We start from the raw sequence: 26,624 nt of genomic DNA, 5'->3' as shown, positions 1-26,624 counted from the left end.
TGAAGGGGAATTATAGTTGATAAGAAGCTCGTCGTCTCATGGGCTCGTGAGTTTTCGTGTTCCGTGGTTCGAGCCCGTGAGACGACGAATTTTTTATCAACTATAATTCCCCTTCGGTTTACATATATATACATATCTTATTTCCGAGGTAGAGCGAATTGGATATTAAACGACATTTGTAGCTTAACATATGCAAACATAATATATATATATATATATATATATATATATATATATATATATATATATATATATAGGCTATATATATATATATATATATATATATATATATATATATATATATATATATACATACATACATACATACATACATATATATACACACACACACACACACACACACACACACACACACACACACACACACTCTTAGATTTCACATTGATTACTGCCGTTGTCAAGGAGACTATTTTTAACTTATGCGTGTGTGTTCTTTAATAGTCTGTCGGGTGACCCCTACAGGCGATTGACTTTTGATGGATGTTGAGAAACATTAAACGATTTCTCGCTGTGAAAAGCGTCTCGCTTATTGAGATTGTAATTGTTCCAATCTTTAGAAATGAAAACTTCAGGACGCCGCCCTAGATAAATTGAGTAATTATAATAGAAATAGCAGTTACAGTATAATGACTGTTATTACAGTTTTTTATTATTTTTTTTATATATTACTATTATTGAGCATAGATTCTTAAAGAACAAACCAGGTCACGAACATAAATAGCAAACACGATAGGAAAGAAATGGTATTAGTTACTTGAGCTGAAAGCTGAGTGACTATTCTGATCAAAGTTTTACCAGTTCCTGTCTATTCTATTTAAACCTCAAAATTTTCATTGTACGGATTATATTTATTTTTTACGTATTATTATAGAAAAATCAATTTTTTTCGGAGAATTCCCACCCAGTTAGAGCCAGTGAAGACTTGGCGATCAACTTCTAAGTTGATTTTGGGTAATCTCTACTGAGGTTAAAGTTAAGTATATCTTAGTTTAACCAGACCACTGAGCTGATTAACAGCTCTCCTAGAGAGGGCTGGCCCGAAGGATTAGATTTATTTTACGTGGCTAAGAAATCGACTGGTTACCTAGCAACGGGATCTACAGCTTGTTGTGGAATCCGAACCACATTATGACGAAAAATGAATTTCTATCACCAAAAATAAATTCCTCTAATTCTTCATTGGCCGGTCGGAGAGTCGAACGCTTGGCCAACAGCGTGCTAGCCGAGAGCTCTACCCACCCTCCCAATGAACTAAATATAATATTTGTGTTTGTAAGAGGCAGATAGCGTAAGTAAAGATGAACCCTTCCTAATGGATCCTTCATATTAAGAACATACGCTTAACCATTATTATCTTTTTTTTTCTTATTCATTCGTGTTATTGACAATAAAAAATATAGGACTAGGTTTCTGAAATCTACCCTTTAACTGCAAGGTGTCAGTCTGTAGTATGATACTCCTTTAGGAATCATTGACTTTGATGTTTCCTTACCTAAGTCCTGCCGTCCAAACAAAACTGATAATAGCTCAGTGCAGAGGATTTTCACGTAGTCAGCGTAATAACAGTACTTATCAGATACTATGATTTCAACATGACTGATGTCAGCTTAGAATGCGGAGGTCTATAGTTATAAAGTGTTCCTAATTGTAGACTTTGATCCTGGGCAACGTTTTTATAAACAAACATTTGTTAAAATGATAGAGTTTCTGAATGACAAAAATACGTCGCTTTCAATTCTTGTTTCTGTTCTATAAAACAGAATGCTGCAAAATCTCGCTCCTGTAGAATTGCAGAGCTTTCTATGAACTTAACAGTGGCTCATGTAAGGAGTCTGCTTATTTCGTAGATTCGTTTGCCTTTATTTTCATTCACGTACTTTTGCAAGATGTCGGGATGAAAATTAGAAATTAAGGTAACTCAAGACAGTGACTGACCACTGAACTGTATGTATGCGTTAGGCCTAAGCAGTGATTTGGCGGTGCAAGCAGTATATCCTCGTGTATACGTTACTTGAAAAGATCGGGTTGGTAAGATACAAGAAGGTGAAGCAAACGTCCATTGTCTTTATTTTCGTAAATAAATGTCGATTGCACAAGGACATTACCAAAATCTTGACTCAACCGCCTTATTATACAGTATACTGTATTAATATCTAGTAGCCCTCGCCAGACATACCAAGTATCCTTGATTCTCTGTTTCTCAGCTACAAGTTGGCATAACCATCTGTCTTCTGCAGCTGCTGTTTAGGGTGCAGTGGAACACCCGCCAGGTCACCAATTCCTGCATTTACCCTGGAAGAAGTAGAAAATTCCGAAATTGCCCCTTTTAGCTATTGTTTCTCTCAGCCTCTTTCACTTTTCCCAAATTGCTTCATTTGGCTATTGTTTCCCTCCACCTCGTTCAACGATCGAGGCTCTCGTTCTCTTCTCTCTCTTCGTTTTCTTCAGCATAACAGTTTTCTTTATTTGTTTTTCGCCATGACATGAGTCAGTATTTGTTTAGCGTGGTGTTCATTAATCCTTATGTAAGAATCTGAAGATGACGCTTTGACTTAAATGGTGTATTCTTTAACGCTTACGTTTTCACTTTTATTTTAAAGAAGGATACTGGGTGTATAGACACAAATACACACTCATACTTTCCACTGTTGCTGGCGGTCTTTACGTCAAAGCAGATTCTGCTTCCCGGATTATTCGGGTTTTTACGGTACCTTCCGTGTAGGTACTGCAGTGAAAGTAAGTCTTTTACAGCATCGCTTCTTTGATTTTTTCAATAACATATTTTACGTTGATCATATTTTAATGCTAAAATATCAAATTTACAACAGCCAAACTTCGCGTCGTCAGCGTCCTCGAAATCTTACAAGTTAAACTTCGTCTCTTCTGTCAGGGTTTTTTTTTTTTTTGTGTGTGCTCTTCCGTGGATATCCGGTTTGTTACGACACTGGTTAGATAGGTTTTATTGCAAAGATGATGTCATTTTCAGACTAAGAAAGGGTCACCGTTAATGTAGTTCCGGGATTTAGTTATAATGAATTTTAATTGACTCTAATGGGTGTTTTATATGAGCCTCTATTTTGATAGCAGTAGTTTATTATCATAATGTTTATTACTATTTTATTATCTTAGGATTATTCCTGTTATGAAAGATAGGATTTTAATTTACATATTAGAATTGCCTTTATAATGCTTTGTGATTAATTATGATATATATTGTAAATATCTTTAGCCTAGTATTCTTTAATATGGGTGTATGGTCCAATAATTTTTCTCTGATACAGTATATTGTAATTTTACAGTGGAAATAGCTAAGTATGAAGTGAGAGAGAGAGAGAGAGAGAGAGAGAGAGAGAGAGAGAGAGAGAGAGAGAGAGAGAGAGAGAGAACGCTCTTCCTATGCCAGGAAAGGGTCCATCAAGCTTTACATAACAAAGACAAAGAGTGAAGTCTGTCGATTTTAAATAATGTACAGTTTTTTATTTAGTTTAATTTAATTTAGTTTCGTACGTTCAGATTCGAATAGAACAGATGTGTTGTAAATGATTCGATAGCGCTCCATTTAGTTTTGGCTATGCGCTAATAATGAATTCGAACGGCAGTCTCAGTTCTTTTGGGAAACAATCTCAGTGTTTTGAAAGTAACCATAAAACGCTAATTTTCCTTTCATATCAGTTGAGAATTATTTTGGTTTCCGTGTTTAATCTCATTCAGCCAATAAACCTAGATATTCTTTTTTGCTGTCACTGTTACGTTAATCTGACGTTAATCCACATTTGTATATTTGCCATGCGCTGTATCCGTTATCGCTTCTTTCATCATCGTCATCCATGTTTTATTTTTGGAGGCCCTTCTCGACCCACGTTTAGTTCAACTGGCGAACTCCCTATATTTGTCAATCACAGCTTATTGTTTTCTTGAATAACTTGTTCTCCTGCATCGTAATTGTTTTTAAATGAGACATATCTCGAGTTTCTTCTTAAATGTTTATAGTTTCAACATCTTTTTTTGTTCTTGACGGAGATTTACTGAATAGCCCGATCAGCGTTACTTTCCCGTAACTTCATTGTGCTTCTTTTGATGTGTATTCTTTCCCTTATTATACGTCAAAAAACTCATTTGTATTAATTTCTTGCTTCAGTAATTAACCAGTGGAGCGTCATAAGGATGCGAGTGTCGTATCCCTGGTTGATGTATTCGTTGTTGATTTGGTGGCTCGTAAACCACCCGTGACTTGACGTTGATTGAGATGGAGACCAGACCACCGAGAGGAGAACTCTCCTACCATTCCTCCTCTTCAGTAATTTGCCAAAATATAATGAAGACTTACAGTATAGCTTTGTGATTACTGAGTAGTTTGCCAAAATATAATGAAGACTTACAGTATAGCTTTGTGATTACTGAGTAATTTGCCAAAATATAATGAAGACTTATGGTATATATAGTTTTATGATTACTCAGTTATGTACAAGCATTTCTTAACATTTCGTTATTTAAACTTTCTTTTCATACAGACTACATTTCTCAGGCAATGATGTTCTATGTACCTCTGCTTGATATGTGATTTGTCATATTTAGATATTCATCAGTTAGTAATTCGAAGTTCCTCACTGTTCCTTATTGTTTAGCATCAAGCTGCTTTCAGAGTTTCGAGTCGAAGTTAGTAAAGCCTCTCACCGCCGTGTACCAATCCAGGCGATTTCATTTTCAATATCATTTGTGTAAATGGAAACATACTTTGATGGTACCTCATATTTACATACAGACTTGAGACGAACTATGAAAATAGCAAGGAAAAAAAAACTGCAGTCACACTACTGCTTCTTTTCTTTCTCGCTCGTCTGCCTGCCGCCATATTTTGGCAGGATAAAGATAACATAATAACCCGGGCTTGTCATACATTAATGTCTTGACTCCTCTTGGCTTGTCATTTATCGAAGCTGAGCACAACCATCCCTCGTTCTGGTCTCTCCTCTACGTATTAACTCTCTCTCGAAAATAAATGGATCTTTTCTCTCGTCAACGTCATTACTGAACAGTTGCAAATACAATAGCGCTTGTAATTCATTTGTGCCAAAATCACGTTCCAAGTTCACTATCATGATTTGATTGACAGGAATCGAAGGAATGCGCAGTTGAATGACTTACATTCATTTGTTTACATTTGTAAGGTAATCTTTAATGACTGAAGTGATGCATTGCTTGTTAGATGATTGAACCCCAACAAAGATGGATTTGTTAGCATAGTGTGCAAAAAACTTTCCATATTGAAGTTTTATTGATATATTTATTAGACAATAATGAATTCTTTGGAGCCATCGCTAACAGATATTTTATATATCTTTATATATATTGTTTCTGTTTATATGTTTAAATACATCTTTTATATATCTTTATACGTCTTGTTTGTGTGTGTGTGTGTGTGAGAGAGAGAGAGAGAGAGAGAGAGAGAGAGAGAGAGAGAGAGAGAGAGAGAGAGAGAGAGAAAGAGAGAGTTACATCATAGTTGTAAATATTGAACATACTTTATAGAATTTTTGAGGATTTTGTGTCTTGTAAACAAAGTGACATTGTTCGTTTAGGCTATGTATATTTATTTATTTATTTGTTTTTATTTTCTTACATTCCTTGTATCATAGTTGTAAATATTGAACATTATAGAATTTTTGAGGATTTTTTATCTAGTAAACAAAGTGCCATTGTTCGTTTATGTATATTTATTTATTTTTTTATTTCTATTTTCTTACATTCCTTGTGTTGTTTAAACGGAGCTCTGTGGCAGTTTTTTGGCGTCTTATTCTGTGGTCATTAACATGAGCTTAATTCTTTTGGGAGAGATTGATCTCATGGACTGGTTTTTGTTACAATCATTTTGATGCTTTATGGTAGAGGCCTTTTGGTGGTCACATCGTTTATTGCATGCAGCCTGTTGGATTTGAATTTTGGAGTTAGAATAACAACTTAACCAATATTTCCCTTCTACTTTTACATTTGTTTTAGGTTCCATAAATTCGGGAAATAAATGTGAATTATATTTTACTTTCTAATGTACATGAAATTGACATTACTGTATAACCATTTTTTTCCCTTGAATATTTGGAGTGCTTGAGTTACTGAATCCACATAGGCATTAAGTATGTTACATAAAGCAGTTTTTTATAATCCGCTTCTCTTCTTTTTTTGATGTTTGCAGAATGATGGTAGTGATACTGCACAGTCATCATCTGAGATGTCAGGCCGCTTGGGCGGTTTGGAGGATGAGCCAGACCTCACACCAGTTAAGCAGGTGGTGGTGGGCATCTGTGCCATGGAGAAGAAATCTGGCTCTAAACCTATGAAAGAAATTCTCACAAGACTGGAAGAGTTCGAGTATATAAGGACTGTCATCTTTCCAGAGGAAGTCATTCTTAAAGTAAGTTGGGGAAGAAGATTGCTGTTTTTGTCTTATCTCCATCTGTAAACTTTAGCTTTTAAGCTTAGTCATTGTTTATAAAAACTAGCGCAGGTGTTCCTTATTTTGAGTTTCTGAAGTATGTGAAAATTAACCTCATAATGAAATGACATTCATAGGAAGGTGTTATGGTATTTATTGGCCCAGTTTGGTCTTGGTGAACATTTGGGTTATGATGCCAGTTGCACACATAAATAAATTAATCAACCAGTCTTAACTCAGTGCCTGGTTTTTGACTCTTGAATACCACTCTACAACCTATCTCTACAGTGAGAGAAAATATGAGGATGCATTCAGGGATGAGTTGACTTATTAAAAAATTTCTTTGTAGCCAACTAGGCTTGGGCATTAAATCAAGAGAGGCTTGTTGTTACACAATTTGCTTGGTCTTTTGTCATTTGAGTACTGTATAAGTTAAAAAAGGATGAAGTGCTAACATTTATTTTCTCAGATAATAATTATAAAAGAAACAATGGTAGTTGCTTAAGTAAGAATATTCAGTCTAGCTGTGGGTTTGGTATCAGTGGAAATAAGCATGTGTCATAATGCTCATGGGCTTGATATTTTGTGACAGTGGTGTTTAATAACAAAAAAAAAAAAGCTGAAAGAATCACTAATAACAACAGAAGCATGAAAGATGAAGGTCACAAACTTATGAAAAAAAAAAAAAATGAAGGAATCAGTAGAAATGTGTGATCATGAAACTATTATATATATTTTTTATCTAACCAAGTTTAATTCTGAGTAGTGGTGGAAGTGTGAGATGTGAGTGTGTAGCCTACTTGAGGAGGATATCTCAGCCTGTAGCATAGCAAATTCTTCTTATTAATATGTTAATAAAATATTTAGTAAATATTTAACCACCTTCTTTATGAGGAGTGAGAGGTTCTTTAGTGTGCTGTAATGGCTTATACATACTTTGGAAGGATATTCAGGATATCACAACCTAGATTCAGTTCATTATGTAAGATGCTGTGAGATTAAGCATCCAGTTGTCATACATTACTGTACTATATTTTCTTATAATTTTATTTGATTTTAACAGGAACCCGTTGAAAAATGGCCATTGTGCGATTGTCTGATCAGCTTCCATTCAAAAGGCTTTCCTTTAGAGAAGGCTCAGGCTTACACAGACCTCAGAAAACCTTACATCATCAATAATCTTGATATGCAGTATGATCTACAGGTAAGTTTTTTCTACTTTTTGGAATTTTAAATGTAAGGCTACATTGATTGTAGCCAGTATGATAGAAAATGTCTTTAAAACAGTACATATTGTAAATATGCAAAATAATATACACAAAAGGAATTGGCAAAAAAGCTAATTAGATGAGCAGTGTTACCAGCCTCTGAAAGTAGAATAAGATTATTTACTCAGTTTATTTTAAATTTTTTTTGTTTTTCCCATTTCAGGATAGGAGAGTGGTTTATAAGATACTGGAACGAGAGGGAATAGAATTGCCAAGATTTGCCATCTTAGACAGAGATTCCAAAGACCCCTCTAGTAAGTACATTATTAACATGAATGTTGCAACCTAAAAGAGAAATTACTAACCATGTACAATACTGTATACAGTAACTCTTAGATCATTTTCACTAACTCGTCCAAGGGTGTTCAAGTACATTCTAAGTGCATAGCCTAGACTATGCTTCCCTTAGGCTACCTGAGATTCCTTCCATAACCAAAGCTAGTCTGTGAAAATAAACACTAACGTAAAAAATGTATAGAATCCAAAGAAATGAGAGTTATGCATTTTGTTTTTCATAATAAATGTATATTAAACACAAAACATGAAAGAATATGTTACTTATGCAAGCAAAATGTGTCATGCAAGAATTTCATTACAGTATACTGTACTATAGTCTACTGAAATTATCCATTCATGAACACATTATCATGAAACAAAAGTCATTCAGAGACTCAGAGATATTATATTGAAAGTAGTGTATGTATAATGAATGTTATAAATATAGAAGTTAAACAAGAAAATGAAAATACTGTGACCATTTTACTGATATGTTGAATAGTAAGATGTGTACTGTACTGTAATTGCAATGCTAGTGCACTTCACATTCACTAGACTCTACTGTTATTTACTTTTTGTATGTACAGTATCAAATTTTGTATACAGGAGAGTACTTTCAGTATTGTATACAGTCATATCATTAGCCAGTCATATGTACTATACAGTATATAGTGTATATACAATTTACCCAACCATAATGATTAAAAAACAATCAAGCAATAAGACAACATTCATTAAAAATTAAACTATTGTACTCTGCAGTGTTTATTCTCTCTCTCTCTCTCTCTCTCTCTCTCTCTCTCTCTCTCTCTCTCTCTCTCTCTCTCTCTCTCTCTCTCTCTCTCTCTGTCAGTACAGTACCTTAGGAAAGTTATTTTAACACATTAAATTGTACATTTTGGCATGCTTACTTGAAGTCAGTATCTCATGTTACTAACTTTGCTGATGAGGCATTACACCACCTCAGTGCTTGCAAGTAACTATGTTGGCTCTTGCAGGTGTAGGAAGAGCACATCTGTTTGCACCTGTACAATTTTATCTGAACTTTGGTCATTTATAGCAGTATTGTTATCTAGTACAAACACATGATCACAATGAATTTGCAATGAATGAGGATGATCTAGGGGTTATTGTATAATGTATATATATATATATACTGGTATATATGTTGGTATGTGTTTCACCTAAGAATTTATGTAAGAGAGATGATACATGCTGTATTAAAAGACTGGATAAAATATAGATATCAGCAATATAACATGCATGAAACAAATTGGAATTCCATAGGATACTGCAGGTTGCAACCAACCACAAGCTTTTGTATAGAGTAAGGACTTCAGATAGATGAAAAATGTCAAAGAAAATATGAAGGAAAACAAATTTTAATCGTAAAGAAAGCAATGAACAGATGTTAGTTGTTTGTATTTCAGTATATACATTTTTCTTTGTTTGTGTACATTTATATTTACATTAGTAACTCTGTTTTTTCAGAGCGTGAACTAATTGAAGGAGAAGATCACGTTGAAGTAAATGGTGTCATATTCAACAAGCCTTTTGTAGAAAAACCAGTTTCTGCAGAAGACCACAACATTTACATCTATTATCCTACATCTGCTGGAGGTGGATCACAAAGGCTATTCAGGAAGGTGTGTACATCATCATCTCACTACAAATTAGCATCATGCTCAGAATACCAGGTGGAAGATTCCTCGGTCTCCACTCTTTTATGGTATCTTCAGGTAGGGTTAGGACAGCTGGAAAACATTTCATCGCCATTGGTCTCAGTTTTTGTCTGTTGCTGTTACCTGACCTTCTATCCCTTTGATGAATTTGCAAGCAGCAACTAGAAGTCTGTATGTGAAATGTTTAAAGTTCCCTATTAATTGAGTATTGCATGCGAAGGGAGTGTTAAATGCTAGACCTCTTTTCAGCTTTTTGAAGCCCTTTGCTCACTTAGATTTTTACTGAAGCTACTCTTAGCACCATTTTGTAAATATGAAAGATTAAAGAATCGTAATGCTTTGGCGAATTTATCGCTTGCAAGTTTTTCAAGTATACTCTGAGGTAAGATGTTTTTCCAGTGGGTTTTTATCAGAGATACATATCATAAATTCATTAGGTATAATTTTTGTTCTCAGTTTTATCATACTGAATAATTTTTCCAGTGGGTTTTTATTAGAGTTCCACATCATAAATTCATTAAGTGTAATTTTTGTTCTTAGTTTTATCATACTGAATCATTTTTTGCTTGTCAGAAAAATGACCTTAAATGATGGAAAACTTAATGGAAGTGGTAAAGTTATGTAGTTGTACATAACAGTTGTTAAGAACTAAATTTTCAGTCTGGGAGGCATAACTGTATCATAGTACACAAACTGACACTCAATGCAGCATATATTCGAAATGCTTCTAAAAATGTTGTTGGTAAATCAAATTTAAATAATTGTCACTTTCCTAAGATATGCCAAGAGATGCACACTAAAAAGCAGTAAAACCTTTTCCTTCATTTGTACAAGAGGATAGTTGGGCTTATATTTTGCTTGTGAATGCAACATGAACATGAATTTTTCATAGAGGAAATTGTCACAGGAAATTGTTGATTAATAGAAAGATTTCATGGTAGTATGGTAGTTGATAGTTAAGGAAGCAGTAATCACTGTACAGTAGCTATTTTACCCTTATTACTGTTAAATGCATTAGGTTAGTCAGTTGAGTAAGAATTTGGAGTCCTGTAAATTGTATTTTATTTTAGCTCCTGTTACCATTAAGCATGTATAGTGAGCTAATGAAGTCCAGCACATTCAACTATGTGTCTGTCCACCGTTAGAACGGGTGTCTCCAGAGATTCAAAACCCTTCAGTTCTTAGGAAACTCTTTGGGGAAGAGGCTGTGCCCTACTTCACTTAAGTTACATATCACCTCTGATCAGGAACTTGCACTTAACTACATTAATTCATTTGTTAGACCAGTAGAGGCATAGTGGATTAGCTAGATTATACTCCTACACAGAAGACCCATGAGCAAAGTGTTCGTCCTATCAGCTCTTACAAAGAGTATACTATTCAAACACTTCTTTTCTAGAGCTTTTTTTTTTTTATATCCATTGACATTTACACTTCATCTCCATAAAGAGGAGCTGCTATAACAATCCCTTCATACAGTCTTTCATAGATCTCTATATAAACATTCAAATCTTTTCCAGTTTTTTGCACACACCTCTCTGCCTTTCTTGCTTCATATGTTTCTCATTTTACATCCTATCATTGTCTGTAATATTTACTGCTAAATATTTCTACATATTAACAATGTGCATCCCTCCACATTCCATATTATTATTCATTACTTCATATTTTTGGTTTCCATTTACACTCTTGATAAATTTAAATAAGTTTCAAAGATCCATAATTTACACAAAATTGACAAATTTTGCTAGGTTTGTTTATATACAGACTAAGTACCATTAAGAGGACACAGTTTTAGATATGAAACTAATTAAGAAGCCAAAATAATGTAGATTTGTTACTATAGTTAAAAAGTTTAAGGAAAAGCACCTGGGTAATAGGTTGGGTATATATATATAATAAAATGCTATAGTGCCTGTTAAGTGAAAATGTGAAAAAAAATTATGAGCAGAGATCTCTCTCTCTCTCTCTCTCTCTCAAAATATGTGACCAGTAGATATTATGTATATATATTCCATCCTATAAAGCAATGAATGCTTAAACACTATGCTGTAATGGAGAGGAGGCGTCTCTTCCAGCTCTATAAAAATGTGTATGAGTTTGACAGATGTATGTAGGAGGGTGGGTTGATTTAAATCATTCTTTGTGGATGAGCGGTTAAGGGTATCCTTACTCTGACGTATTGCATGTAGGTTGAATCCTACCTCAGATGCCAAGGTTTCCTCTTTGGGTTTAAGTCTTTGTAGTAACAAGTATATCCAAAAAGTGTGGGAAAATTCAGAAGTTAAGAAGTCATCGTGGCAACTACTACAAATGCACTCACGCTCAAATATATATGCAGATGTGCCACAGGGAAAACTGAAACACTAGTTATAAATCCCAGCTATTTTTTATTTAGTTTTGAAAGACATCTGTAGGATGACTTATACAAAACATTATAGATTTACAATGTATATGCTAGAGTGACAGTGCAAATGAACATACTGATGGTTGGAAAAAAATGTTCAAACCTGATGTGTAGAAAAAAAGAGGAAGGAGCAGTATACAGTAGTCATTATCATCCAAAGAGAACACTCCACTTATAAATTTTTTTTATCTCTATGCATTTCACATTTTACATTTGCATTTCTTTTAGTTAACTATTCTAATCACATCATATTGCTGTGTATGGGACCCTTACAGGTTTCAGATGTTTTTATAGCTGTACAGTCATGTTCTGTTGTTTTCCAGTTGCTGAGAGTACAAGTAGATTCCTTTATGAGCTAGAGACAGATTACTGTATACATAATGGAATTTAGGAGCTGACTTGCTAGTTTGAGCTAAAAGTCCTTAGAGATGACAAATGTTGCCAGTTGTATCAAGTACATTTTCTCAAACATAGATAAATATAGAAGACACACAGTCCTTGTGTAGGAGGGTGCAATAGACTTTAAAAATATGTGCAATATATTATTTGCTGTAAAATTCACAACAAATTCTTGGCAATCTGATTTACTTTTACGGTAAATTTTAGGCACTGTTCTACAGTAAACAACTGTACTCTATGTTTGTGTGGTATTGCAGTTGTTGGAAAATGGAGGTTCATGAAACTTGAGAATAAGTAATAAAAGTAAGCAAATTAGTGTGGTTGAACCACACTTTCTTTAGGAGTAGAGTAATGAAGCATTTGAAAGACTATGTAGGAAGAAGAGAATAAGAAAAAAATATTTCAACAAAATGAATGGCATTATTCTGATAACCTGGTATTAGCTTTTCCTCTTGTAATTAAGATAACCTACACTGCTTTTAAAAGTGTAGAAAAATGGTAAAACTTTGACAAATATATGTGAGTATACCCATGACTGTAAAAGGCAGTGTTACATGGGCTCCAACTAAATATAACATCTAAGATGACCCAGCTATCACAAATAGTAACATCAATGCTCCCTTTAATCATGCAAAACAAAATTGAAAGGAGGAGAATTCTGGGGAAATATTTCAGGTATTGATTAAATTTGCTTAAAGACCAAATGGCAGTTTTTTAGAAGCTTTTCCTGCTGTAAAGTACTAGGTAAATCTTTTTGTTTATCTTTAGTAAAATTGAGAATGGCCAGTTCATGTTTAGGATTATCATGATATAAATTATTTGTTGTCATTTGTAATGTCAGCTTACTTTGATTTTTATTTGAAACAACATGATTGACAGGAAAGATGATGTCTTTTTAGGCCTCAGTTAGAATTGGTTACCCATTAAACTACAAACAATAATAATAATGATAATAGTACCGTATTAGAAATAGATCATAAATGTTACAGATATTTTCTTTGTTTAAAGTGCCAGTTATTATGATTCTTTAGTCTTGAACTCAAAATGAGTGCATTTGTAATTTTTATGGTTTTATTTCTATCTGTAACACCTTAGTGAAGTAACCCAATTACATTTTTGAGTGTTCTCTTTTCAAGGTGTTTGCTGTTATTTAACATCTTACTCATCCTTCAGACTCACAACACTTACTCATCCTTAGACTCACAACACTTGGTCATTGGAACTGAATAGCTAGCTCTCTTGTTAGGTTTCCAATGAAATATTTGTCATTTTGCACCAAGTTTTTCCATTAAAGCCCTGTAACTGCATCAGCTAGCAAATTTTGAATTTTATAGTGTGATTTCATTCTCATATTTTGCTGCTTGAAATGCTTTTAGTAGAGCATCTTCAAAATGATTTACTATGCAAGTAAATTCTTTTATGGAAAAATAAAGTCCTCAGTAGTATGTATGTAGTACTCGTATATTGCTATATACAGGAAGCTTTCACCAACTTGATCGGTTGGTCTCTTCAGCCTGAATAAAAATAGAAATAACAATACATTTAGGACAACATCTTTAAAAAATAGAAAAATGGCCATTTTTTTATTTTTCAAAGATGTCTTAAATGTATTATTATTTCTGTTTATTTAGGCTGAAGAGACCAACTGATCAAGTTGGCGAAAGTTTCCTCCTGTATATAGCGGACTTTATATTCCCATATAAAATCACGAGAAAGTGGTGATATCAAATAAATTTCTTTTATATATTGTTTTCATATGCTATACTTTTGGAAATGTAGCTTTTAATACATGCGAGGATTCTTTTTAGAATTGTAAGCATTAACAGTGTACTGTACGTATGTTACAGTAGAATCAAGTGGGCGTTTTTCTCTCTCACACAGATTGGTTCCAGGAGTAGTGTATATTCCCCAGAGAGTAGAGTTAGAAAAACGGGTTCTTTTATATATGAAGACTTCATGCCAACAGATGGTACAGATGTCAAGGTGAGATGAAAATTTCTTTTATGTGCTAGAAATTTTGTAAATTTAATTTCGGACATGGAAAAGAAATGTCTAAAGTTTGTGTTGTATCCACTTGATGGCTTCTGTAGATGAGAGACTGGTTTTTATAAGACATGCATTCATATCTGTTGTTTCACCATCAGAAATCCATTACATTACTGTAGCCAGCTTTGTACCAGCTTTTGGACACCTCACAGAAGAAGAGATCCTTCATTTCAAGCCAATTGGGGCTCTACCAGATCTATGTGACAGCCTGAGTCACTGTTTGTGTATCAGCCATGTTGTAAACACATTGCAACAAAGCTCCTATATTGATTGTTTTTTTCACACTCCCCGTCATATTTTTATCAGTTTCCAAACATGATTTTCAGACATTTAAACCATAAATCTGTTAATATCCTCTACTATGGCCCCTGTTGGAGTGCAGACCAAATGTTTTCAGTTCCTGAAAGGAAGGGCAGGGGAATGTAAGTAAAAGACTCATTGTTTTCATCTGTATTTCTATTTAACCAATCCTAATAGTATACAGTAGTTACAACGATGATAACAAGATTTTAGTCCAGTTCTTGATCCCTTCTTAGTCCTTAGAAATATGGGTACTACAGTATATGAATGTTCTCCAAAAAATTCTTTGGCTCTACCATGACCTGGCTTTAGTCATCTGTCCTATGGGATGGCATGTTTGGAAGGCCCGCCACCTAAATGGAGGTTTGTTGCAACTGTTCTGATGTTTTAAAAAACAAAATTATTTTTCATATGAAAGCCCATTACCTGACTAGAATTGCCCCTGCCCCAGCCTCTCTGTTCCTTATGGCAAGTTCAGACAACACAATCAGTGATTTAGTCTACCATCAGCGACGGGGTAGAATCAGGCTGCATGGACTGCTAGCTGGAACTGGAGGATCTCTTCTGTTGAGTGTGACAGTTTGTTCAGATACACATAAGGCTATAGTAATGAAATGGGTTTATTCTTCAAAAAGTTGATTTTCATTTTTAAAATTTCTGTTTTTTATAGGTTTATACAGTAGGTCCTGATTATGCTCATGCAGAAGCTCGAAAATCTCCAGCCCTTGATGGAAAGGTAGAACGTGATAGTGAAGGCAAAGAAGTACGATATCCTGTTATATTATCCAACGCAGAAAAGTTGATAGCAAGAAAAGTCTGTATTGCCTTTAAGCAGACTGTGTGCGGATTTGATTTGTTAAGGTAGGTTTGTTGAATTTGTGTTTGTGTATCTTTTACTTTAATTTCTTAAGTCAGGTATTTTATTTTGTATTTAATTTGCTTTAAACAAAAGGAATTTTAGTTAGTAATGTGCACCTTACTTATATGAACCCCATACTAGAATTAGTTTTTTTGGCATACCTTGTCAGTAAAAGAGTAAATTGTGAAACATATACTGAGAACTGCTCTCCTCTTTAGCAGAGGTAATGTTATGTAAACGCACACACTGACCATAATTGCCCGTTGATTACATAATGTAGCGGATACTTTGTACAGTATATGTCTTTCTTCATGTGGAATGTAAACATATTACTTCGTAGTAATATGTTTACATTCCAAAGACCTTGTTTTCATTTGTAATCCATATAACTACTCCAGCTGAATTTTTTTATCCGTGAGGTTCTTCTGACAAAATTTTACCTATATTTATACCCTTTATCCAACCATTCTCTGTGTTACTTGCTGTCTGTGGCACTGACTAACTCAGTATCACAATCAGCCTATTTATCTCTTTCCTATTTTGAATGTTGTTTTATTTTTATTAGGTAGTTTCAAGGATGTAGACAAGTTAATGGTACTTAATGCAGTTATTTTTATATTTCAGGGCCAATGGAAAATCGTATGTCTGTGATGTCAATGGGTTTAGTTTCGTAAAAAATTCATGTAAATATTATGATGACTGTGCAAAAATACTTGGAAACATGATTCTAAGGGAATTGGCTCCAACCTTTCACATTCCATGGGCAATGCCCTTTCAATTAGATGATCCTCCAATAGTACCAACAACTTTTGGCAAAATGTAAGTATATATACTAATATATATATATATATATATATATATATATATATATATATATATATATATATATATATATATATATATTATATATAATACTATTTATTATATACTACAGTATCTGGGAAGAATGTACAGTATGCAAAGTTGTATGTTAAAGATTTTGTTCATGAAATGTTTATATAGATATAGAAACACCTCTACAGTAAATATTTATATTTTTTATGGAATTTCACCTGTTGAGTACTGTTTTTTATTTCATAGTGAATGCATTGTTTGTTTCCTTCAGATGTTAGTTTACAGTAGGCAGTCCCCAGTTAATGGCGGGGGTTCGGCTATCAGCCGAACGTTGGTAACCGAAAATCACCTTTAACTGAATAAATGGCATTTATGGCTCTGAAAGTGCCTATGAACTGCTTAACGGCGCCGTTAACTGGTTAATAGTGCTGTTAAGTGGTTTATCGGCTCTGATAAACCGCTTACCGGTGTCGAAAATCTGGTTAACATCATCGTTAGCCAAACATTGTTAACCGATGCTGGCGTTAACTGGGGACTCCCTGTTATTCATACATCCTTTTTTTTTTATTGTAGTTACAAGTAAATGTTCCCCAAACCTTTATTATTTCATAGGTTCGTTACACTTTTTAAGTTTTGCTTGTAAAATCAGATTGTTTACTTAATTAATACCCAAGGTTAAAATGATATTCAGTGGCATTTACTCATTTTATTTTAGTAGTGACATGTATGTGTAAATGGAGTTTTATGCTCAGGATCAAACCATTTACATAAAGCAGAATGTTGAGGGTTGACCAGTAAAATTTTGGTGTGGAGGATCAACCCCAGGGCAGAAGCTAGAATACTTGCAAAAAAAGTTTGCTACATTTGCTGACCAGTCAAATGTGCTTTGGGGATATCTTGGAGGCTGGAGTGTAGGGAGGATGAATAATTCTTCTAAATGGAAGTTAATTTAAGTTAATTTCCTCTTTGATACAGAGGACTTCTTATAGGGAGAGGCATGATAGGAAGAGGCATCAGGGATAGTCTTGTCTACAATTTCTTTTGTGAGGATCTCCAGGGACCTATCAGATAACATAAAAGGCTGACCAATAGGCTCATTGAAGGAAGATTTGTAAGATGTGGTAATCCCTCAAATCATGTAATTAGCCAGATCTTTGTCCCCACCTGTCAGCTTGCTAAAAGACTGGTAATGAGTCAGATCCCTTTCATCCCTTCCTGCCACAGCATCAGCTCTTCTGCTGAGTTCCTTAAGCTGATCCAAAACCACTTTGAGGTCACATAGCGTCACAGGGTGTCAAGTCTCTTTTTCACAATTGTGACCCTGAAAATGGCTTGCAATTACAGCCCTACTCTTCCAGTCAGTATCCCAAAGGAGCATTTAGCCACCTTCTAATGCTTAAGAGGCATGATACACCAAAAAATTGGCATTGCTGCTCTTCTTGGAGTACATTGAAGAGTAAGTCGTAACATGGTAAACATTCCCATTTTGTATTGCAGATGTTGATGACATGTAAATATATCCAAATGACAAAAAAATTCTACACCTCAAGGATGCCTTTGAGAAGTCTGGTCTCTGCTTTGCTATAGAAAGGAGTACCCAGTATCTTCAGGTGTCCCTTATGTTACATTAGAATTATTGCCTGGCTACATCTGCCTTGCACTCTCACTGCAGTAGTTGAGTTGCTACCAACAAAGAACTTGACAAAGCCACCTAATAACATCTGGAAAAGTTTTTTCAACACTTAAGCAAATGGTATAGTAACCAAGATAATGACCTGGCCAGTGACAGGGACACCATAACCTTATACTGTACTACTATGAAAGTTATATGTCTGCAGTATAAAAAAAAAAAAAATTGAGAGGATTATTAGGGATTTTGTCTCTAACAGTTTTCACTCTGCTAAAAACACAACTCTGATAAAAACTATCATGTGCTGCAATCCAGGAAGATGGAAGATCCCATCCTCAGAAACAACAACACCTCTCACCTAGCTAAATTCTAAAGGTCCAACCTGGTATACGGGTACACTTGCCGAAGTGAGTTGTGGGTGATGCATAAACCCTCAAATACTAGGGTGACAAGGACTTGTATGTAAAGGTGCTTCACCCATCATCTCCAATAGGTCCCCACCATGGACTGCAACTCATGAGAAATTCTTGTCTGTGACTGAAATTATGGACTGTAAGACCAGACTTTGGCATCTCTCCCTGTTAAGAGCCCTTTGCTTGAAAGAGGAAAAGGCTTCAGTAAATCAGTATGAATAATAACTCGGCCTCCTAATATTCAAACATCTATGATACCCCAGTTGCACACAGTAATTGCTTTGGACCTACAAGCCCATACAGTACTCTTTTATATGACTTCTAACACCTTGGACTTTGGATACAAGCTTTCTGGCTTGTGGCCAGACTAAATCCCCAACCACAAACTTTTATTGATAGGCTCTATCCTCTACCCTCACAATGATATATATATATATATGTATATGTATATATATATATATATATATATATATATATATATATATATTTTTTTATAAGGAGTTATCTTCCATGGTCTCTGGTAGACCATAGTTGTAACCTTGAGGACTGTTACCAAAAATAGGTTTTTCCTACATCAAAACCCTCAAGTGAGTTATCAAAATATTTATTAGGCTCATGGTAAAACTAAAAACATTCAAATTGCACCATCTTCAAGAATAACATAATAGATGAGGTAACCCGACCTGGTGGGGGTTGATGGGGCAACTGCAAAACAAAAACTAAAGTGGAGGGAGAGCCACCGCACGGAACTACCAGGAAAATTCAAGGGCAAAAATCTAAATATTTAGCGACTGGGAGAAAACTCCGACCGAAAAGAACAGGAAACCTGATTGGCCATACGAAGATCCCAATATTTATGAAAATACGAGATATAGATCAAAATACAAGAAGATATAACTTAGAGATGGAAAATCAAGCCATCGAGATGAAGAAAAATAAATATATATATCACGCGTTAGAAAATGGAATATATATGGCGGGGTGTTGAGTGTGGGATAATCACCGCTCTTTTATGGGAGTTTTGATAAGGAGAGATCTTATATATAGTGGTATTTCATACCCTTCATTATATAAAAGATATGGGGTAGTAACCCCAGCTTTCCTGAAAGCTCTTTTTCTCTGGTATATCTATTGTTATACCTAGAAATTGTGCTGTAATGGAATTTGTGACACGGGACTGTCAGTGTGTGTGTGTGTGTATGTGTGTGCATTCATATGGATTTACATGTTTTGTATTTATGTATCATGTATGTATGTACAAATATCTCACCATATTTAATCCCTTACTCTTTAAGGATGGAATTGCGATGTGTAGTGGCTGTTATTAGGCATGGTGACAGAACTCCAAAGCAGAAAATGAAGATGGAGGTTAGGCATCCAAAGTAAGTACCATAGTAATGTGATATATTAATTTTAAATAGTCAGTATATGCATTGTTGTAGTAAGAGGAGGTATTTAAAATATGTCTATATGCAGAGTTTATAATATTTGCTGAATAATTTTGCTCAGTCCCTCATACGTGTATAACTCTTCATAGTTATATCATGTATTTTGAAGTTTTGCACTAAAGAATGTAATAAAGATATTATCATAATTTGGAATATGTTTTGTTGAATGTAAATTCAATTGCTACTTCATTGGTAGTGAGTGATACTACCTGGACAATGTTACAGTTGGTGTCTCTGAAATGTATGAGGGAAAAAAAAGCATTTATTCATTTGAAAGACAAATTCTTCTTATTGCTCCATTACAATTTTAAATCATCATGTCTGATCCATACAGTATTTTTATTGCAAGCATAGAGAGTGTGAAGTGTTTTCTTTTGTGGTTTTGTGTTCTCTAATTTTGTAAAGTTGAGGATAAATATATAATAGTATCTGTGTTTGAGGAGAGGAAACTGAACATCATGGCAGTTGTGCAACCTGAGGGATAGGGCATAGTATATGACTCAAAAGTATAAAAAGTGAGTTTGTTTGATGGGGAAAAAAAGAGATATATAGAAGTGAGGTAGGATTAGCCCTGGTTGTGTGAGAAATTCTGTTGGAATATGTGAAAAGTTTATTTCATGGGTTATATGGCTGAAACTAGGAAAACCATGAAGAAAACTGTGTTAATAAGTGAATATGTTCCAGTTAAGAAAAATGTAAGAGAAAAAAAGTTTTTTAGGAAGACGTTTAGTTTTGCTTAGCTTTTTTGTTAATAAAACATAGGCAATATGTTTGGCCAGAAAGAAAGATGCTAAGTAGTCTGAATGCCTAAGCAGATGACAGGAGAAAGATTTAATACTTAGCAGCTTTGAATTGCTGATGAAAATTAGAGTATTGAGTATCTTTTAGGGATGAATTTTGAAGGACCTTGATGTTTTAAGGTTCAGCATGGTTTTGAAGTTTTGAAAGTTTATACAGGACAGTAGTTGAATATACTTTGGGAAAAATTAGTTTTTAGGGAAATTTGATAATTTTTATAAGCACAAAATGTATGAAAGAGTTGATTTGTTGGATGAATGGGGAGACAAGGCATGGTTGTACAGATCCACTCATTGCATGGTAGATAATAAAGTTAGAAAAGTTACTCACACAAGTAATCCAAAGAAGAAATTTAGGATAGAATATAGGGAAAACTTATAATAGAATTTAAAGAGTTGTGATGTGGAAAGTTTGAAGGATGTTAATTGGAGATATAATTTTGTGAAGCTTGTGTAATGAATATTTTGTGTGGCTTGGGTGATGGGGGAAGGAAATTATGCTCTTATCTTATAGGTGCAAGACTTTTCAAGAAGAGCTGGCTGTATGAATGTAATTGTTTTGAAGCTTAATGAATATTGAAAAATAATGTTGCAAATTTAATATAAAGGACTGTACTGTAAATGGTATTGCATTATGAAAATTAACAGCAAATGACAATACATTATGTAAAGTACAGTGATGCATGTGTTTATGAAATCCTAGATTTATGTTCTTTTTGACTTAAATGTGATAATTGGAAACTAACGTAGTCATCATTAAATTCCAGTTAAGCTGTGTTTCAAGCCTCATTGTTTTACTTTTATTTTACTCCTGTTGTGATAGCAAACAGAGTATGCAAGATGTAGAGTATTATATTTTTATCATTAAGTAAATTATATTCATGTAATAATTTTGTTTACTGTTTCTTTGTACCACAGATTTTTTGAGCTTTTTGCTAAGTATGATGGCTATAAAGATGGCCATGTCAAACTAAAGAAGCCCAAACAGCTGCAAGAAGTGCTTGACATAGCAAGAGCACTTCTAGCAGAAATTGAACAGAAGAGAGCAGACCCTGAGACAGAAGAGAAGAAAGGCAAATTAGAGCAGCTGAAGAGTGTGCTGGAAATGTGAGTTGTGGGTTTCTTCTAGCATGCCTTAATACTTTTTTCTGTACATATTGTATGTAGCTTTTGTATGACTGCACGTAGCCAGCCTCCTTGCCTTCAGTTTAAAATTAATCAGTTTGTGTGATTTTTTTTCCTCTTGGTTTTTTATGTTGATTATTCTTTAGTTTCTTGTGGCATACTTTCAATGTATTTTTGTTTTGTTTTGTAATGACTTCCAAGTGAATGTAAGAAAAAGGAGCTCTATAACATTTTGTCAGCATTCACTTGCCCTAAGTGTTGTTAACTGTCCAAAAGTTTGTGACATTTGTTTTTCATACAGTGTGACTTGTCTATCAGTTGTGGTTCCCTGTGTTTGAATATTATTATTTTGAGAATCTTACAATACTTATTTTGAGGAGTTTTGGTTTTTTATATGAAATGAAATTCGAAGTATAGTGCAGATGCTTTCTTTTTATTCACACAAAGAATTATCATTTGACTCCGGTTGCATATCATACATATGTGTGTATTGCAATTGTATAGGAGAGAATTTTTATCAGTTTATTGAGTGCTTAGATTATTTTGAGATTGGACCATGAATTTTTAGAAATTTCTGTTTAACTATAGAATTGTATGAATTAGCTTTCAGGAATCATTGTCTTTTAAAGAGAGCCCTGTTATAGTATGCTAACATCAGTTTTTAGAAGGCTAGCTTCCTTGTATCACAGAAGATACAGCTATGCATATTTAGTGTTGCCGAGCCAGTAATAATAGTAATTTATGCAGTTGTCATTACAGAATACCTACATTATTTATTTCAGAGTTTTTTTTACAATTAATGCAAATTTTGAAGAGCTGAGGAATGGGTGGTATTGCCTGGAAAGTTACATTTTCACTTTTAGGGAAAAGGCTTCAGGATCTCTTAGGTATCATGTTTTCACATGTGATTTCTGTAGTTAGACATTCTTATGTATGGTACAGAACTCATAGAAGTATTTTCAGGCATCTCTGTTTTTCTGTGTATGAAAAATTAAACCCTAGTTATGTGCTTATTCTATATTTCTAATCTCATTATCTTTCAATCCATGACTGGGAAATTTTCAGTCCATTTTCATATGTATTGAATAAGAATTTCATATGTGCATTTAGACATGCTGCAAATGTGGCTACATACATTTACATTAATAAATATTTTAATCAAGTATTCCTATGATGTATGCTAAGCTGTTGATTGAGTTTAGGTGACTAATGTGGTATATGAATTTTATATTTCATAGGTGAAAACTATTGAAATATTCAAGTATTTTATCCTCAGGATGTGTTCCACTTGTATTTTCTGTTTATTGCCATGTTCTTTACAGATTTCTAGCAAGTCGTCTTGTTCAGTGGAGAATTGTTGGTTTCTTGTTCTTTTGCAACTAATGCCAAGATAACCAAAACATAGCAAATGTAATTAGTTCCCTTTAGTCCAAGATAGTTGATACTTTGATAACTTTTGCTTGTGCATGAACCCTGCCAGATTATATGCTCTCTAGATTTTGAGTTTATTAGGTTCATGAATCTTGATTATTAGTCATCTCTCTTATTGTTGTGAAGATCGTTGGTCATTACTCCGCTTCAGGTCTGTTGGTTTTGAGGTGAGAGGGCAAGCAGAGGAAGTGGTTGCTTTCTAAGATGCTTTTAGACATTCTTCCTCATTTGTTTATAATTTGTTTCTTTACTGTCAGTTCATGCCTTCTTTTGAATTTTCAGAAAGTGCTTCTTCTAGACATAGTTTTAAATTTTATACCCTCATTTTTTATTTACTCATGAACAATATGATCTGATTTTCATGAATGCAGATCAGAATCCATGTTTGGCCTCAAAGGATCTACAACTATTTTCGTATTGGTCTCACACCATCAGCTTCCGCAAGCACGTCCTCTGGTATCAGCACCTTGTGCAAAGAAAAGGTCTTAAATGGATATTACACAAAAGTGTAAATCTCATTCTACGAGCTGTAAGAAGCTCATCGCTAGAATGTATTGCTGATAAACAGTGCTGAGTTTCAACTAAGTAAATTGGCTGAATGATGACTAAGTTTATGCTGATTTTATTCCCTAAATGATAATAAAACTTTTTATCTTTTAAAATGAAAATTAATAATGTTTCTCGTAAATCTGGCATCCATATACCAGTGAACATACCAAGACATATGGAAGAAAAATCTGACTTTGATTTATTTGCTGTACTGTTTTGTACTGTACCATAGTAATTTTTGTACTCATCCTTATTACAAGTCTTGGGAGATATAGAGCTAACTTCAGCAAAACATTCATTAGTAAATGATAGATGAATATATATTTTCTCTCCATACCTAGTGTGCTTGAGATGAGTTTCAGATGTGCTTTTGCCCATGAACTACTTTTCAAGTCCTAGTATATTTCATTCGAAGTACTTAAATACTTGCATGACAACATTTCATGGAGATACTTGTAAAAACTCAATTTAGATTATTTTAGTAAGTAGTGTGAGTTGTATTGTAGGCATTTATTCTGAATAAAACCTTTATGCCAGCACACATTTCTGTAGTTGCAAGCACACATTTCTCTAGTTGCATGAATGGCAAGTATCTAATAGCAGCATTCTCCTCTGATATTTTAAAAGTATTCTTACCTTTAATTTAGCATGGCACCTACTGTAATTGCATCACTTGAGACAATGTTTATTAGCACATAAGAAGTCACAGTCTTCATGCATACAAAACTAGTTTCACTCTTATGTATCATCATTGCTATTACCATCACTTTCATTATCATCCTAAATGTGAGGACAGCCCCACTCCCCTTTCATTTTAGTAACCTCATCTTTATATTATGAGGTTTGTTGTATGTATAGTTAGGTAACATTTGTATCATTTTATATAATTCTGTGAATAATATTTTTATAGATAGCATTATCATTCATATTTGTTGTAGATATTTTGTAGAACTGTTTCATAAGTTTGGTGCATTTTGTATATTACCATTGAATATGTAAATTAAATTGCTTGTTTAATATCTTTTATTTTCCCTTAATTAGTTGTCAGCAAAGTTTTGTCACTGATTAGTATGCTGCAGAATGCAAAAGTGAATTGAGAATAATTGTTGCATGTTTGGCCAGGATGTTTTTGTATCTGCTCATAGATACTTAGCATTGAACATGACTAATTCATGAAAGAATATATATGCTGTAGAGAGAATGCTAAAATGAATGAGAGAAAAATGGTAGGCAAATAATTATTACAAGATGATGTTTCCATTCTGTCTTAAGTATCTACAGAAGACATCATTCATACTGTAACCATTGAAAACAACTTAATAGAAGAAATGTGATTAAAGAAAGAAAATTATTGGGAAGAGAACAAAGGAATGCTCAGTGCACATGAATTGGTGGGAAAAACAATTTAATAACTTGATGATATATAATTTTATTCCATCCCATTACTTATGGTAGTTTAGTTAAGTGTTTTGCCTGCTTTTGTGTATTATGTCAGTGAGTAATGCAAAGATTTAGCACAGAGTAAGATTTTGAGTAGATGGTAATATTGATAAGAGACCCACAGTAGTTGCATGAATATTTTTTGTAGAGGAGATGATTATTTGCATAATGTTAGGTATAGAAATTATTTATTGGATGTTTACTTTTTCATGAAATCATTTGTATTTTGCTTTGTCTGGCTTAATTAATGTAATATATTTTTAAGTAGTTATTGCACGAATTTATGCTTTTCTTTTCCAATTGAATTTTGGCCTGGTATTCTTAATCATTAATATTTGTATGGAATCATGTTTACATGCTTATTGAAGAAATTAATTAACTGCACAATACAGTATTGTTTTCTAGCTGTAAGGATTTAAGCCTTGGATTGCTTTATAAGTTTGCAGAAAATATTAGTACTTCAATATTTCAGTTGTATTGGACTTACAAAAATGATTTATACCCTGATGTAAAGTAGGTATGTTAGAAGTCTCTGAAATTCTTCTCGCTGTCATCCCTTTAGCATTCCATTATTACAGTATACAGGTAAAAGCATAATGAAAGAAACATTTTGACATTTAAAAGATTGTAGGTTACCGAGGAGACCAGAATTATTTTCATTAATCCTTATGGCTGTTGGATGTCATGGTCTATTAATTATTTAGTGTGCTTTCATGTTTCCTGCAACACTACATTGTTAGGTTATAAAAATTCCACAAATGTTGAAAAAGTCGTGGTTAATTGGTATGAAACTTAAAACTGAAAAAAACCTTGTAATAAGACTATCTCAGCTATATGTGCAAAGGAGAACTTTGCTGCAATGCTGATTTAAATGTGAAACAAATTTAAAACTAGAATAGGGTTTATTACACGAGAAGTCTATAAAAAAAGTCTCATACAAGTATATAGTGAATAGGTGGAGTTTTTACTTTGCTTAGAAATTTATTTTAGGATTTTGAATAGCCAAATGTGTATGCTCAAACTGAGTTCAAGATGTTACTGTTAACGAGAAAATAATTTTATATGTAGTGGATCAAATTACTGCAAAACTCACTGATGTAGGGGGCAATGTGACTCATTGTTGGAGCACTGAGATGGCTTTTGATAGGTCTGGGGTTTAATTCCCTCTTGCAGCTCACTCAGTTAACCCAATTTTGACCCCACAGTAAATGGATATTAGCACCTAGCATTTAAAGCTGGAGGGAGAAAGAAGCCAGCTTCCTGGCCCCA

At 33.9% G+C, this 26,624-nt stretch overlaps 1 protein-coding gene across 50 annotated transcripts in view; it reads left to right on the top strand.

Annotated features, from left to right (window-relative positions):
- Positions 1-26,624, top strand: part of l(1)G0196 (inositol hexakisphosphate and diphosphoinositol-pentakisphosphate kinase) — a 525,389-nt gene that overhangs the window by 140,692 nt on the left and 358,073 nt on the right. For 29 of the 50 annotated variants that reach the window (XM_067124561.1, XM_067124576.1, XM_067124571.1 and 26 more), the window contains 9 exons: positions 6,212-6,430; positions 7,515-7,655; positions 7,883-7,973; positions 9,487-9,641; positions 14,365-14,466; positions 15,500-15,690; positions 16,313-16,507; positions 19,861-19,947; positions 21,729-21,917. In XM_067124561.1, coding sequence (XP_066980662.1) covers positions 6,212-6,430; positions 7,515-7,655; positions 7,883-7,973; positions 9,487-9,641; positions 14,365-14,466; positions 15,500-15,690; positions 16,313-16,507; positions 19,861-19,947; positions 21,729-21,917 — 1,370 coding nt within the window. Of the gene's footprint in view, positions 1-6,211; positions 6,431-7,514; positions 7,656-7,882; positions 7,974-9,486; positions 9,735-14,364; positions 14,467-15,499; positions 15,691-16,312; positions 16,508-19,860; positions 19,948-21,728; positions 21,918-26,624 lie in introns of all 50 variants that reach the window. The other 21 variants (XM_067124577.1, XM_067124528.1, XM_067124562.1 and 18 more) reach the window with 1 other exon arrangement.

This window comes from Macrobrachium rosenbergii, chromosome 22, assembly GCF_040412425.1.
Source record: "Macrobrachium rosenbergii isolate ZJJX-2024 chromosome 22, ASM4041242v1, whole genome shotgun sequence".
Lineage (NCBI taxonomy): Eukaryota > Metazoa > Arthropoda > Malacostraca > Decapoda > Palaemonidae > Macrobrachium > Macrobrachium rosenbergii.
This window is presented reverse-complemented; position numbering and strand designations above follow the sequence as displayed.